This window comes from Coregonus lavaretus (genome assembly GCF_964263955.1).
Source record: "Coregonus lavaretus genome assembly, chromosome: 21".
In the NCBI taxonomy this organism is placed as follows: domain Eukaryota; kingdom Metazoa; phylum Chordata; class Actinopteri; order Salmoniformes; family Salmonidae; genus Coregonus; species Coregonus lavaretus.
In genome coordinates this window covers 23660560-23677702 of record NC_140008.1, presented here as the reverse complement: position 1 = coordinate 23677702, position 17143 = coordinate 23660560, and the positions used below count along the sequence as shown (strand labels likewise).

Sequence of the window (17143 nt, the reverse complement as noted above, 5' to 3'; positions counted from 1 at the left end):
AGATATGACAGGATCACCTAAGTGTATACAGAAATGCAAATGAGACCATCATAGTACAGCGTTATACACTCAACATTTACAAACTACTCTGTCAAAGGGGGATTGTAAGACGTTTTCTTTCTCTTTAAAACACAACCACATCTGATCTATTTATGTTATCGTTTTTTATAATGTAATCAAAGTACATAATCTAGTTACTATAGACACAGTTACAGTCTTCTACTTTAGAAAGAAAGGGTACAACAACATCAAGAAGGAAGTAAATATGCAGAGATATCAAACACTATCATGGGATTTGGTAAGCAGTAATATCAGCAAATCATTGAGTAGGAAAATGTGGTGTCAGGGCTTGCGTATCATTCAGGTCTTACAAAAGAACTGTACAAAGTAACCCTCTGTCAAAGGGTTATCACTTTTTGACCATCTCTTGTCATTAGACATAGGTCAGTTCTTTATAAATTAGTGAGTAACTGCTAATCAGTCATATGCATTAGAATGCTTCCAAGGTAATGTCCTATGAAACGTCCTCCATTAGTATCTTGTGCCAACCCCTATTCCCCTCCCTCCAGTAGCCCTGGACGCCAACCCTGAGGATGAGGGAGCCAGGAAAAAGTATAGAAACCCCAACAAAATACGACCAATCACAATCCAGATTCACTTATTTTTTTACAAACACAATTCAACAGGTTTTACATTTGAATGCAGGATTGTGAACAATCAAAATGCTCCTCAGCCCCTAGAATACTGCTTGTTTTAAAGCTAAATGGAAAACAATGTGCAGTGCATTCAGAAGGTATTCAGACCCCTTCACTTTTTATTACATTACAGCCTTATTCTAAAATTGATTTAAAATAATAATATCAATCTACACACACAACCCCATAATGACAAAGCGAAAACAGGTTTAGAAATTTTAGCTAATTTGTTAAACAAATACCTTATTTATATAATTATTCAAACCTTTTGCTAATGAAATTGAGCTCAGGAGCATCCTGTTTTCATTGATCATCCTTGAGATGTTTCTACAACTTCATTGGAGTCCACCTGTGGTAAATTCAATTGATTGGACATGATTTGGAAAGACACACACCTGTCTATATAAGGTCCCACAGTTGACAGTGCATGTCAGAGCAAAAACCAAGCCATGAGGTCGAAGGAATTGTCCGTAGAGCGCCGTGACAGGATTGTGTCGAGGCACAGATCTGGGGAAGGGTTACCAAAAAATGTCTGCAGCATTGAAGGTCCCCAAGAACACAGTGGCCTCCATCATTCTTAAATGGAAGAAGTTTGGAACCACCAAGACTCTTCCTAGAGATGGCCGCCCGGCCAAACTGAGCAATCGGGGGAGAAGGGCCTTGGTCAGGGAGGTGATCAAGAACCTGATGGTCACTCTGACAGAACTCCAGAGTTCCTCTGTGGAGATGGGAGAACCTTCCAGAAGGACAACCATCTCTGCAGCACTCCACCACTCAGGCCTTTATGGTAGAGTGGCCAGACGGACAGCCCGCTTGGAGTTTGCCAAAGGCACCTAAAGACTCTCAGACCATGAGAAACAAGATTCTCTGGTCTGATGAAACCAAGATTGAACTCTTTGGCCTGAATGCCAAGCATCACATCTGGAGGAAACTAGACACCGCTCATCACCTGGCCAATACCATCCCTATGGTGAAGCGTGGTGGCAGCATCATGCTGTGGGGATGTTTTTCAGCGGCAGGGACTGGGAGACTAGTCAGGATCGAGGGAAAGATGAACGGAACAGAGAGATCCTTGATGAAAACCTACTCTAGAGCGCTCAGGACCTCAGACTGGGGCGAAGGTTCACCTTCCAACAGGACAACAACCCTAAGCACACAGCCAAGACAACGCAGGAGTGGCTTCGGGACAAGTCTCTGAATGTCCTTGAGTGGCACAGCCAGAGCCAGGACTCGAACCCGATCGGACATCTCTGGAGAGACCTGAAAATAGCTGTGCAGAGACGCTCCTCATCCAACCTGACAGAGCTTGAATGGCTCTGCAGAGAAGAATGGGAGAAACACCCCAAATACAGGTGTGCCAAGCTTGTAGCGTCATACCCAAGAAGACCGAGGCTGTAATCGCTGCCGAAGGTGCTTCAACAAAGTACTGAGTAAAGGGTCTGAATACTTATGTAAATGTGATTTTTCCATTTCTTTATTTTTAAATCAATTTGCTAAAATTCCTAAAAACCTGTTTTTGCTTTGTCATTATGGGGTATTGTGTGTAGATTGAGGAAAAATAATTTAATCAATTTTAGAATAAGGCTGTAACATAACAAAATGTGGAAAAAGTGAAGGGGTTTGAATACTTTCCGAATGCACTGTATGTAATCAAGAATTATCAGTACAGCTAGTATAATCAGTATTCATATAATGAAAAATAAATGAAGATATGTACAATGGAAAACAAAACCAGCATGCAGGCAAGACAATCGGCAGAGCAATACTAAAACAATCATGAAGTTGGAGGGAGAAGTTTGTGCTCTCTGACAAAAGAGGATAGTGTTAGAGGGAGGTTTAGGTGAGATTAAACAGTGTATGTGTGTATATATGTGTTTTGAGGGGTAGAAGAACTATCCATTGCTTCAAAAGGCCTGAAATGCAAAAGCTACAAGGAATGAAAAGGCATCCTTGCAGCAGAGTGCGCTTTGGTGGAAAGACTGGTTGACTGGCCTGTTCAGTAGTTATAGTGAGTATTTATTTAACCTTTATTTAACTAGGCAAGTCAGTTAAGAACAAATTCTTATTTACAATGACGGCCTACACCGGCCAAACCCGGACGACGCTGGGCCAATTGTGCGCCACCCTATGGGACTCCCAATCATGGCCGGTTGTGATACAGCCTGGAATCGAACCAGGGGGTCTGTAGTGACGCCTCAAGCACTGAGATGCAGTGCCTTAGATCGCTGCACCACATGTATGAGAAGTATGGGAAGAAAGTGAGAGCAACTATTCTTCCAACAAAGAGGATGCACTCAGTAGTTAGATAATTGAATTGAATTGTGTGTTTTGTGATAGTGGTTTCAATGACGTACCAGACGCCATGGCACAGCCATATGTCTTTCTGACTACAATCCTCACCACAATATTATAAGAAATATATCTCAAAGGCACAAGCCATTGTATGTCATTCTTGTTGTTGATGGCACTTTTAGACATTTGCAACACATTTTGTAGCCTATGAACTTTTGTGCTGGGTCCCCAACTAATTTCTCATTAGACACGTCAACAGTCTAAATAATTCAGGCAAGCTCATGCTGATCAACTCATGGCTACTGCATCATGTAAACAGCTTAGCCACAGGGTGAAAGACAGACAGGATGTCACACACTGGGATGGGAGAGAAAGCAGGCAGTGACATACACTTATCCTTCCTTTGAAAAGCCAGGTGGCCCACAAAAAGGGTCTTACCCACTTTCAAAGTTACAGCCGATAAAGATTGTGCTCGCAAATTATATTTGTCTAAGTAAAGCATGCATGTGACAAAATGGACAAACAAACAGAGCGCTAACATAAAAATATGGATAACAGTTGTACAATTTCCATGGTGTTCTTTTTCTTGGCAAAACCTAAATTCACTATAAAAGTTATAAAAAGTACCAACATTTATCAAGGAACAACAAACATTAAAGCAAAAATCATGAGCTTTGTTGATAAGTGCATTGCCAATTAAGCACGAGAAACAGACGTACTGTAGAATGAGCTGGTAACAGAAATCACCCTCACCTTCAACAGAACGTTTGGCCACTGAGACTTGAAACTGTGAGCTAACCCTTTCCTTAAAACCAAGTATATACTGCAGGCCTTACAACCCAAGGAGGACAGGCCCGTTTAATCATGGCTGTCTGATCTGAAGTCTTTCCAGGATTAGAGATCACCTGACACAGCAGAGATACGACTCACGCACTTGGTCCCTGTTCTAGTCAACAAGCCTGACAAACACTACCACTAGTAAAAACCCTAACACATGCAGAGTCCCAGGGTCTATGATACGGTACATGACGCATGCGTTCTATATTCAGAAGTGGTGATGCAGCAGCTATGTTGTAAAAGTTGTAGATCTTTCAGAGATGACAGAGATGAGGGTGAGGACTTATTTGGAGAGTGAGAGTGCTAGCAGCCATGACAGATAATGATCTCATGTTTAGCCAGGGAATTCCTCCCATGGAAAAGACCTCTTAGCAGACGTCAACAATATCCTGTGAAGATTCCACGTGACCCACTATCGTAGTCACAGGAACCCCAGTGGAAATGCTGGTCACTGTCAGCTGATCTTTCTCTCCACTGCTTCTGAGAAGGCAGATAGCAAAACAACAACAGACCAGACACAAAGTGCCCCACACAATCAGTAGAAAACACTGCAATAGAAAAACAATCACAGTGCTGTTTCAGTTGTTGACCGATAAAAAGAGAGAATGGGATAGTATTCCTAAAGGGCAGAGAAATGCACAAGACGCTCACTCAGTCTTCTCAACTCCACCGCCGCACAGAACAGACTATTCTTCTCTGGCTAGCTAGATAGTTGATGCTATGCCAGCGAACAACATTAATTAAAATAACACTTTGGCAGAAAAGCAAAGTACAGTTTTGCACATGTAGGGCACTTGCCATGAGCTAATTAGATAACTTTGAAGTTGTAAGGTGCTGGCTGACTGATCTGAAGCCAAGCTTGTATGAGAGGGAGAATGAGCCACCTGAAGGGTCTTCTACAACAACGGCTTTTAGAAAGCATGGCACAAGTCTAACACAACATTCCCACCATTGAGAAACACATAAATATCATTGCACAGATGCTCAAGCTATTGTCATTCTTATAAATAATACATGGAGTACATAATAGTTCTAACATCCAAATAATGCACATTAACAAATATACAAAGAAACTTTCACAGACTAAAATATGTTTAAATTATATTTATGTTTGTCTGAAATGCACTTTTCCTGCTAGTGCCGCCAGGGTTTTACACCGACTTTCTTGTTACAACTCAATAAACAAAATCAACCCAAAACGTTGAGTAGAAAAAGAAGCAACAGGTTGAAACCAGTTGATTTTGTTGATATGCTGTGGTTAATGTTGCATTCCAGACCAAATGCTCAGGTTGGTCATTATTATTAGTCTTTTTGATTAATATGTCTTCTCCCTGTTGATCCTGATATACTAAATGCATGTAAACAGTTGTTTATTCTCTATTAATACATCTTTAAAAATGGCAACGAACTACAAAAACAAATATACAAAGTAAAAAGTATTAACATAAAGAAAATAAACTAATGAGTCTGTTAAAGAAAAGTACTCATTGGAAAATCCCAGGTCTGGGTGTTTTTTCTCCAATATGTTCCTGTGTGTATCCCTCTTGGTCTGAATAACTCAGAACTGTGTGTGTGTAATTCCACCTCATCTATACCAATATCGTATACTGAGATTGTGCTTGAGTAAGTTAATTGTTGTGTGTGTCTCTGTGCATGTATGTATTAGTGTGTTTGTATCTGTCTGTATGTTTGTGTCTGTCTGTCTGTCTGTCTGTCTGTCTGTCTGTCTATCTATCTATCTATCTATCTATCTATGTCTGCCGGTGTGTGTGTATGTGTGTTTGGTGAGGCAGCTCTGTGATGGAGTGATAGGATCACTGGGGGCGTAGAGCCGGCGCCCAGGGTTCAGCTGAAGGCCTCGTCATCCGTGTCCTCTATCAACACCTTGGTGTCCTTCTTGGATGATCTGGACGAGAGAAGGAACACACACATAGTGTCAGACAAGCACAAGGCCACCATATACAGACTCCTGGCAATGGCCATAACCTGGAGGACCCGGAGGGTTTCCTGACCAATTGACCTGAACGGGAAAAACTCAGGTCATGTTTTCAGGAAAATCTCCTAGCCTTAGCCATGTGTGTTTGTGTGTGTGTGTGTGTGTGTGTGTGTGTGTGTGTGAGAGAGGAGGTTCGTACTGAGAGGACATCAGAGGGCGTCGTAGAGACAGGCTGTAGCTGCGCTTCCAGCTCTTCTTGCCCTGGCGGTTCCTGACTCCGTCCTCCTGGTCCATCATCTGCTCCAGCAGCGTCTGGTCGTCGGCGTTCAGCGGAGCCACTGAGATGTCCCTCACGGCACGGAACTCACCACAGTTATTCAGGTGCTCGTTCTCCAGACGGAAGAAGTTCCAGACAAAACGCCTGTGTGTGGATACAGAGTGAGGTATATAAGAGAGAGAGAGAGCGCGAGAGAGAATGCGAGAGAGACTCTGCGATGCTCCAACCCACCTGAACACCTCTAGAGGAGCCAGCACGGTGGCCACGATGTCTCCCACGGAGGGGATGTTGGTCATGGTGGTGAGGGAGATCTGGATGGTCCAGGCGAAACGCAGAATCACGTCCTCTATGATGGCACAGTAATAGTACGCCTGGAAAATATAACAGTCATCAGGTCAGAGGAGACTGTGTGTGTGTGTATGTGTTCCATGCGTGTGTGTTTGTGCAAGTCATATGTATGTGATACTCACTTTCTGCGGGTAGACGATCTCCTCCCTGAGGAAGGTGTTCTCTCCTGCTCCACGGTCAAACAGGCCCCAGTCCATCTTCAGGTCCCAGATCAGCGTGTACAGGGAGCTGACGGCTGAGAACACGATCAGCAGGTAGAAGAACATGTCTGCATCGGAATGCTTTTGTTCTGTGAAGCACAAACACAAAGACATTTGACTATCATTAGTCTGTATAACAGTAGTATTTTGAACAATCTGTCTGCATACACAGTGTACAAAACATTAGGAACACCTGCTCTTTCCATGACAGACTGACCAGGTAAAAGCTATGATCCCTTATTGATATCACTTGTTAAATCCACTTCAATCAGTGTAGATACCATTCCGAAACTCAACAGTTTCCCACAGAATGGTCCACCACCCAAAGGACATCCAGCCAACTTGACACAACTGTGGGAAGCATTGGAGTCAACATGGGCCAGCATCCCTGTGGAACACTTGACAACTTGTAGAGTCCATACCCCATGCCCCGACAAATTGAGGCTGCTTTGGGTGCAACTCAATATTAGGAAGGTGTTCCTAATGTTTTGTACACTCAGTGTATAACTTGATAATTAAGAAGAAACATAGCTAAATTGTCTGCTTGGAACTGCGGACTTGGACAGCAGCTTGTTCATAAATTTGTCTCTGGTCTTCACTATCCCCACTAGAGGGAGTACTTGTACCATAAATAGTACATTTACTGAGCCAGGTTACCATGGATGGAAAATACCACGTTAATCCTTAGGAAACTATTCAGAGACTCTTGAAACAATATGTTGTTGTGTCCTTCAGTCTGGCAATTCACTAAGAATAAAAATCTTTGCTAAAAAAACATATATACATTAAATGCTAATTAAATATACAAGTGTATATTTATTTAATGATTTATTATGTTCTAATTTCTTCTTGAACATTGACCTCATGCCAGTAACAATATGTAATGGCGACCAGCTGTGCAGCAGTGTCATGTTAATTTCCCTGTGTCATAGCTGTGTGTTTTGACTGGGCCAGACTCCCATGCTGCTCCAGCGACAGCCTGAAATGCCTGGGGGATTATTGATGACTGAGGTATTCTTGTCTGATCTGCCCAGGCTCTGGGCTGAACCCAGCGTTCACAGAGAGCTCTATCCCGCTGTGACATTACTGAGAGTATGGCCTAACACTGTGTGACAGACTCACACACCAACACTAGCAACAGGACACCCAGGCCTGTGGAGACACATCACGCAATGTGACGCAACCACCCTTATCACAACTATTCACACCAGCCAGCTTTACCCAGGTGGAGATTTCTGACTGACTGAACTGAAAATGGACTGACTGAAAATGACTATGGTATATCCACTGGGTAAGTCTACTGTGTGTCTTCGAATAGGTTGCTGTATGTTATTGTTCCCATTAACTAAGGAATGTGACAAGTAATCAAGATTCACAAGAGCTGAGACTTTGGACCTTGGTCATAAAGTGTGTGTGTGTGTGTGTGTCTGTGTGTGTCTGTTCACTGACAAACTGGTTAGATTCACAGTCTGACCTGACCACACAGAGACAGCAGACAGGGACAGTGTCATCCGTCATGGTCAATACCTCCCACTTACTGCCACCAGTGCGCCAGGAAATGAACAGGGGACATCTTTCACAGAGAATTACACTGGTCCCTCCAGCCCTGCTCTCACCCAGACAGTGGCTCTGAATCAGACTACCTCATCCAGTACCATGTCCCCACATTACCCCAACATTCCCTGCTGAGATTCATCCTAAAAATGTCCATGTCGTGTGTCTCCTTTCAAAAAGTATTTCTGATGTGTTCACAGTAGGCAATTGGGATTACATACATTATATTACATACTCATTGAAGTTTGTAGCACAAACCTGTGTCAAAATTTTTTTAAATGGAAGACTTATGCGAATACAAATTCAAGGCAGTCTAATGATACAGTTAATAACACATCAATCGTGAAAACTGGAGGACTCTGTAGAACTGATGTCCATCTGATGTCCCCAGAGGCTCTAGTGTGGGTGGCTAGTCATTCATCTGGAGCTCAATAGAGGGTAACTAGCTTCTGTCACGCTCACTAAATGCTTGTGTCTTGCAGGCACCTAAGCGGTTAAAAGCCATTTGAGTTTGGGACGTTGCAGTGACAGGCACACTTTATAAGGCCAGAGGGCCAGGGCAGACCTCCCACTGAAGGTAGTAATAAGCACCCGGGAAAAGCAATCATCTGTCTTTGGGTTGTTATCTGCCGCGGTGCCGCCTGCCTGGGCTGCCTTGTACTGCTGTTCAGGTGATAAAGAATCTATTACCTGCCTGCCTCATCACTCTCTCCACCCCCCTCTCCTCACAGAGCCTATCCAATCAGACACTGAGACCTAGCAAAACAAACAAAGGTTATTCAGTCAGGGAAGGTGACCTCATGTTGATTTCACATGGCTGATTGATAGTCTGTGTAGAGTGATATTAGTACCTGTTTGGTTGGAGTATCATATTGCAGATACCGGTAGTTAGATCTGAACTCAACCTACAACTGAATATGACACTGATCATAATAGTCAATATGTCCCAGAGAGAGTGTTGTCGTAACAGGGTTGAGGCAGAGTTCAGTGGGTATCATGACCGCGATAGTTAGGTTGGGGAGTGTGAGAACAATTTGACTTAAGTCTTCCAATGCAGTGGTTCAGGCAGCTAGCGCTGTGTGTCCATAGACAATGTGTGTGTCTATGTGAGTGATCAAATCATATTCAGTCAGCCAGCCATGGCCTGGCGCTGGGTCTCATCTCCATTCCAGCAGCATCCGCCAGAGATGTGTTTCACCGCAGGCAAGTTATTACAGCTCACTCTCCTCCAGCTAGTCCATCCTGTTCCCCTGCCTCCACCCCTCTCTCCACCCCTCCCCTCCCTCTCTGCTCTCCTTTCTCCTCTCTCAATCTCTTCTCATATCTTTTCGCTGATCCTTCACACTAGTTCTACTTTTTCTTGTATCTTCATTATTGCTTGACTGTCACTTACTCAGCAGGTCTATTATTCCTCTATAGACAACACTTTTCTCATATCCATCTATTTCCAGTCTGAGGGATATTTGATCTGTTTGTCTGTCTCAGTCTCACCTAGACCATGTAATCTACCCGATCCATTGTCCCTCCCACACTCTATCAGCCAGTGAGTGTCCTTCCTCCAGAACTATGCTACTCGTTCCAGCTACCCTTGCAGTATTACTCTCCCCACGGCCTGGGCAGTTCATGAAAGCATTCCTAAGGGCTTATATTTGCATGACTGCTCACCTCTCCTGCATCTAAAACGGCATTTAGTGAAGCTACTACTGTACAAGAGCAGATCCCATATTGATCCTGAATAAAGTCTTTGGCCTACCTGTCAGGCTTAATATCCTGTAGTGCTGGAGACTATAAACTCTAAAGTCTAAATCAGCAAATCCCTCATGTCCCATTTCTACATACCCTGGAACATCAGCTGGGACAGCATACACAGCATTGTTCTTTGATTTATTTACAGATTATTATTTCTTTACTAATCTGTTCACAGGACTGCCAAATATTTCTCTGGATACCTTCAGTCTTTTACCTGTATTAATTTACATTAATCCAACTCCTTTACTATATCGTAATACCTAAATAGTAGGAGGGTACATTTTACCCTCTGCATTGATTCACCTTATACATTTATTGCAATGTGCATAGAGAATAATTATCTGTTGTAGTGGTATAATACTGGGATCAATGAGGTCACAAAGCAACAACAGAGCACTACTTTGTGGATGTACAATGAAGGTGACATATCCATACACAACCTGGGAGCCCTGCCAGCATTTCCTATGCGGATTTACTACCGCTGTGCCCGGCATGAACATGATTCAATACTGGGCGATGATCATCATGCATTCTGTTCTGCTTGTGAAACAGTTGCTCTGTAATTTGGGTGCTAGGCTCCAGTCCAGTCCTAATCTATTTTTCCCATTTACTGTATGTCACAGCAGAACTGTCAAACTCGGGGCCAAGATGCGCCACACCCCCACATCTGTCTAGACTTCAGGCAGTAGGTCTATACAGCAGACCAACATACAGTATATTGTAGACCGTGACCCTACCAGTCTAGCAATAAAGAGCACTGGACTGAACAATTTGATAAGTATTTTCTTTCTCTTTAGATTCAAATGACCATGGAGAACATACTTCAAATATCTATGGCCACCCTGTGCATTCACTTTCTGTAAATTCTAGATTTGGTAGCCCTGCCAACGCAGTTGAAAGACAGCGGGTTAACTGGGCATGGTAGTCTGGATATTCCCTCCATCCCTTCTCACTTAACGCCTGGACTATACCTCTTCATTCAAAAAGAGGGCTGAAGACTAGAGGAACAGACCGAATGACTGGAGGAGGAAAAGCCCTTAATGGTCTCATTTCCTAACAACCTAAAACCTCCTCTCTGCCTCCACTGCCTTCAAAACTAAAGCCAAATGAAGAGTCAGGTTACAGGAGAAACACAAATATTGATTTACATTTCTATTGAAAAAGGAAGCAAAAATCATGCTGTGAAGTAACATTTACAAATTTCAAAGGTTGAGCTGAAGTTTAAAAGCTGGCATTTGCACAAATAAATATATAACCGTTGCTGAACAAGTATATAAATAATGAAATGGCAAAAACCGCTTAGCAAACAGCTTTGAGATTATCGACTTGGACAAAGATCTATGCAGCCAAGATGAGATAGCAGAAAGGCTGAATGTTGAAGGGATGTTTTTGTACACGCTTCTGAATCAGAATAATCAGCGGCTAATTATGGAGCTGGAGAATAGTGCCTTGACTTCTAATGACAAGCTTTAACTTCCTTGATACTAAGTGTTATCATCCCCCTCTCTCGACTGAGATGTTGAGCTTTCTACTTTCCCATTTCCATCATAATGAGGCATCGAATAACAGAGAAGAAATCCAGGGTTGACATCTTTACTCCAGTGGCAAACCATTTGCACTCAAGGTCATCTCTTCTTTCTGTTTCTTCATACAGCTTGTGATGCGCTGTGCCTCAGCATTCAACCTGACATCCCCCTCCTATCACAGCAAAAAACCCTGTCTGTAGTCCACAGCGCAATAACACCTCTGCTAATACTCCACTTCCCATGATCCTCCCCTGACTGTCCAACTGCCTCAGAGAGCTGGGTGTGTCTCCTTACCTTTGTGGGTGCTGTAGAGTGCGGCGAAGGTGACCACAAAGAAGGTGGTGGAGTATTTGCCAGCGTTGACCAGGTGAGGGAAAGCTCGCTTGGTGTCTCGGTACCGACGGAGGCACTGCACGAAACGGAACCAAGCGGGCAGACACTGGATGATGGCACGGAGACCGTAGGAGTAACTATGGCACGTGTAATCACCTGGTCGGAACGGGGGAGAAAATAGCGTATTAACAACAACAAACATTTATCAACCACATCCATATTTACATTTTGTATATGGTTCTGGTATCAACCATTCTTACAGCTTGACCTTTTGTATTGTTCTGTTGGAATGAGAGGATGCCAGGATGGACATTCATGGATTTGTTGGACTCACACATGTTGCTCCACAGAGACCACTGCTCACTGAGAGAGACAGCTCATGGTCATTGCTGGGTTAGCTTTCCTGTGTGGCTCAGTTGGTAGAGCATGGCGCTTACAACACTAGGGTTGGGTTTTCTATTCCCACGTGGGACGAGTATGAAAAAGTCTGAAAAGAATGTATGCACTCACTACTGTAAATTGCTCTGGATAAGAGCGTCTGCTAAATGACTACTTAAAAAAAATATATATATGTCTGAAGTCCCTGACTCATTGCCATTCCGCATTGTGCTGCTCTCCATCCCTCCCACACACAGAGCAGTAGCATCCCTTTTGAGTGTACAGCTAATCAGCATGAAAGTCTCACTACTGGACCCTAACAGCCATAAAAGAAACGCCTGAACCTAGATCCCCTACATCAGGGATTCCAATTTTTTTCTTCGATATTTGGTTTTAATGTAGATGAGAGCACTGCTGAATCCAGCTTCACACAGATAAGAGCTGGTGAAGGGTACCATGAGTTTTAATGCTCTGAGGGAGACGGCAGGGTATTCCCTTTGAGTCAGGAACCAAATCTCCCCCGTAATGACCCGTGAATGCTTTGTCTGCAGCATTCATTCACATGACAGCTCGAAAGGCTGCACTTGACTGTTGCACTTGAATCCTTCCAATTCAAGCGAAACAGTCAAGTGCGACCTTTCGAGCCTTTCCCACGATCTAAGGGCACCCAGGTTGAATTTAATCTTTTAGATTTCAATAATTTTAATTTAGATTTTTACATTGATTTTGAGATACAAAGACGATATATTTGTTTTTGTATTTTAAAAAAATCTCAGATTTTGGAAAGTTCCCAGTTTGGGAACCGCTGTCCTACACACTCGTCTTAACGAGAAGAAAAAAAACTGTTGGGGGAGCTTCTCTTCTGCACTGTCCAACCAATCCAGGAAATGTGCAGGAGGAGTGAAGATGGAGTGTCGCCTGAAAACCGGAACATCCAGTTGTTGGAGACTCGGCAAAGGCTAGCTGGACACAAGCATTTCCAAATAATTACCTGGCTGCTGATTTGTTGGGCTGCAGATTACTGAGGAGAACCATTAATGACTCATTTCCCAGACAGACAGAACAGACATACGCCACTGAACATGGACAACAGTTTCTATTGACAGGAGTCAGATTGAGCTAAACCATTTCACCTCAGTACATACAGTGCCTTCGGAAAGTATTCAGACCCCTTGACTTTTTCGACATTTTGTTAGGTTACAGCCTTTTTCTCAAATTGATTAAATGAGACAAAGTAAAAACAGGTTTTTAGAAATTATTGAAATATTACATTTACATTTAATATCACATTTACATAAGTATTCAGATCCTTTACTCAGTACTTTGTTGAAGCACCCTTTTTGGCAGCGATTACAGCCTCGAGTCTTCTTGGGTATGACGCTACAAGCTTGGCACACCTGTACTTGGGGAGTTTCTCCCATTCTTCTCTGCAGATCCTCTCAAGCTCTGTCAGGTTGGATGGGGAGCGTTGCTGCACAGCTATTTTCAAGTCTCTTCAAAGATGTTCGATTGGGCTCTTGCTGGGCCACTCAAGGACATTCAGAGACTTGTCCTGAAGCCACTCCTGCGTTGTCTTGGCTGTGTGCTTTGGGTCGTTGTCCTGTTGGAAGGTGAACCTTCGACCCAGTCTGGCTTTCATCAAGGATCTCTCTGTACTTTGCTCCGTTCATCTTTACCTCGACCCTGACTAGTCTCCCAGTCCCTGCCGCTGAAAAACATCCCCACAGAATGATGCTGCCATCACCATGCTTCACCATAGGGATGGTGCCAGGTTTCCTCCAGATGTGACACTTGGCATTCAGGCCAAAGAGTTCAATCTTGGTTTCATCAGACCAGAGAATCTTGTTTCTCATGGTCTGAGAGTCTTTAGGTGCCTTTTGCCAAACTCCAAGCGGGCTGTCATGTGCCTTTTTACTGAGGAGTGGCTTCCGTCTGGCCACTCTACCATAAAGGCCTGATTGGTGGAGTGCTGCAGAGATGGTTGTCCTTCTGGAAGGTTCTCCCATCTCCATAGAGGAACTACGGAGCTCTGTCAGAGTGACCATCGGGTTCTTGATCACCTCCCTGACCAAGGCCCTTCTCGCCCGATTGCTCAGTTTGGTCAGGTGGCCAGCTCTAGGAAGAGTCTTGGTGGTTCCAAACTTCTTCCATTGAAGAATGATGGAGGGGGACCTTCAATGCTGCAGAAATTTTTTGGTACCCTTCCCCAGATCTGTGCCTCGACACATTCCTGTCTCGGAGGTCTACGGACAATTCCTAAGACCTCATGGCTTGGTTTTTGATCTGAAATGCGCTGTCAACTGTGAAGTTGTAGAAACATCTCAAGGATGATCAATGGAAACAGGATGCACCTGAGCTCAATTTCGAGTCTCATAGCAAAGGATCTGAATACTTATGTAAATAAGGTATTCTGTTTTTAATTTTTAATACATTTGCAAAACAATCTAAAAACTTGTTTTCGCTTTGTCATTACGGGGTATTGTGTATAGATTGCTGAAGATTTGTATTTATTTAATCCATTTTAGAATAAGGCTGTAATGTAACAAAATGTAGAAAAAGTCAATGGGTCTGAATACTTTCCGAAGGCACTGCATCTCCCAAACAAAACAATACTGTTATAATTGAGTTTAAACAGAGCTGATGAACCAGCATGATATACTGTATAGGTAACATACATTCGGCTGTTACCTCACCCCAGTCCTGTACTAAGACCATAACTAGTTCCTACCTAAAGGGAGCCATTGCACTAACTCACCGTTGAACATGGGCAGGAGGCCTTTGCGGTCGGTCCATTTAAGCTCGAAGCTGTAGAAGCAGATGAGATACTCCAGGTCCATCAGTACAATCACGAGAGAGTTGAGCTGGTCGGCCAGCCAGAAGTCTGCAAACTCCACGCGGTGGAACGGCGCCGTGAACACACGGAACTGGGGAGACAGACAGACAGGTTTAGTAGTCCCATAGAAGACATATACACTGAAGGGGAGGGTGCAATGCTTATTGAAATAGTCTGAGGTTATGAAAACATTGACAGCTCTTCTATCTACAGTACACCTCTGCATACTAATACTACTAGAACTCCCATGCTTGTCTCACATGAAGGCAAAACAGACAGTACAAATTACCAAAAAGAAGGAACACAAATGCAGAGACCTCGGCTCCAATCGTGTACACAAGACTTCAACATGGAGGAAGATCATTGTCATGCAGCTAAGGAGGTTGTCATGTACAGGGTATTAGAGCAGTGGAAGGGGAGAGGGCAGAGCAAAATGAGCTGGAACGTGTTGAGGGCATGAGCCCTGTAGCAGCCAGCAGTCCTTGCGTCTCCCTACAGTAAATGAACTGGTGGATACGTATGGAAAGCCTAATGAGGCTCTAGTTGGAGTGTGTCAATCTGTCACTCATTCAACAGGGCTGTTGCCACACCAGAAATAGTATCGCTGACACACACAGTATCCAACCCGACACACCACACATGCACAAAACATGACAGTCTGGGAGCAGCACCGGGTCAGCTGCAGAGCCTCTGTAGCAGTTTGATTTAATATAGTCTAATAAGATTGGGTTAACTAGTGTTTTAGGTATGTTTTTTGTTGAGACTGGATTATGTTATCAGGGGTCTGTGAATGAGACTGTGGGTGAATGGGAATGATCCCCTCACCCTCTTGCCTCCAGGACTAGCCTGACATTTCACAAGCCCATCTCTCTGTATGCTCTGCAGCCTCACTATACAGCCTCATCCAGTCCCCAGGTTGTCTCAGCTGCAGTATTGATTCAAGCTGTTATATATGTGTGATAATTAAGGATTTCTACCTGTCAATCTATGTCCTTACTAATCTCCACACCATCCCAATCACACAAAGAAATTCTAGACATCCAGAGGATACAAATTATTTGAAATGTATTCATTGCGTAAACTAACACACCAGCGTATCTGTTTTGATTTGTTCCCTGATTTTGGTTAGTGCCTGTGTTCATTGTGGGTGTGTGCATCTCCATAATGGTGCACAGGCCCAAGTGGAGCCCAATCCGAGCTGGAGAGGGCTGGGAATGGCTCAGGGAGGGACGGGGATGCTTGGGAGATGGGGAAGGTTGGAGGAGCAGCATACTGATGGATCCATCCCTGTAATGATTGCACAGTCACAGCCGCCACATACCCAGGGAAACGCCTTTCATTTGCACGAGAAAGAGACAGAGATATCGTGGACGTAGGTCGGGGTGCCTTGTAAGGATCCGACGGCGAGGGAGTAAACTGCTTCTTCCATCAATCCTATTAGCCAATGTTCAATCATTTGAAAATAAATTGGACGACCTAAGATTAAGGTTATCCTACCAACGGGACATTAAAAACTGTAATATCTTATGTTTCACCGAGTCGTGGCTGAACGACGACATGGATAACATACAGCTGACGGGATATATGCTACATCGGCAGGATAGAACGGCTGACTCCGGTAAGACAAGGGGTGGCGGTGTATATTTGTAAACAACAGCTGGTGCATAAAATCTAATACTAAGGAAGTCTCAAGGTTTTGCTCGCCTGAGGTAGAGTATCTCATGATAAGCTGTAGACCACACTGTTTACCAAGAGTGTTTTCATCTATATTTTTTGTAGCTGTCTATTTACCACCACAAACCAATGCTGGCACTAAGATTGCACTCAATGAGCTGTATAAGGCCATAAGTAAACAGGAAAACGCTCATCCAGAGGCAGCGCTCCTAGTGGCCGGGGACTTTGATGCAGGGAAACTTAAATCTGTTCTACTTCATTTCTACCAGCATGTTAAATGTGCAACCAGTGACACAAGCCTACCTGACGAGCTAAACCACTTCTATGCTTGCTTCGAGGCAAGCAACACTGAAGCATGCATGAGAGCATCAGCTGTTCCCAATGACTATGTGATAACGCTCTCCGTAGCCAATGTGAGTAAGACTTTTAAGCAGGTCAACATTCACAAGGCTGCAGGGCCAGACAGATTACCAGGATGTGTACTCCGAGCATGCGCTTACCAACTGGCAAG

At 43.8% G+C, this 17143-nt stretch overlaps 1 protein-coding gene across 1 annotated transcript in view; it reads right to left on the bottom strand.

The window, feature by feature from the left end:
* Positions 1-4274: 4274 nt before the first annotated feature.
* The window catches only part of LOC311148632 (xenotropic and polytropic retrovirus receptor 1 homolog), a 99871-nt gene continuing 87002 nt past the window's right edge, over positions 4275-17143 (bottom strand). Inside the window, exons 10-15 of the mRNA XM_084185620.1 lie at positions 14881-15049; positions 11709-11903; positions 6508-6674; positions 6269-6408; positions 5960-6181; positions 4275-5730 (exon numbers count right to left, since the gene is read on the bottom strand). Of these exons, the coding sequence (XP_084041746.1) occupies positions 5670-5730; positions 5960-6181; positions 6269-6408; positions 6508-6674; positions 11709-11903; positions 14881-15049 (954 nt within the window). The 3' untranslated portion in view covers positions 4275-5669. The remainder of the gene's footprint in view (positions 5731-5959; positions 6182-6268; positions 6409-6507; positions 6675-11708; positions 11904-14880; positions 15050-17143) is intronic.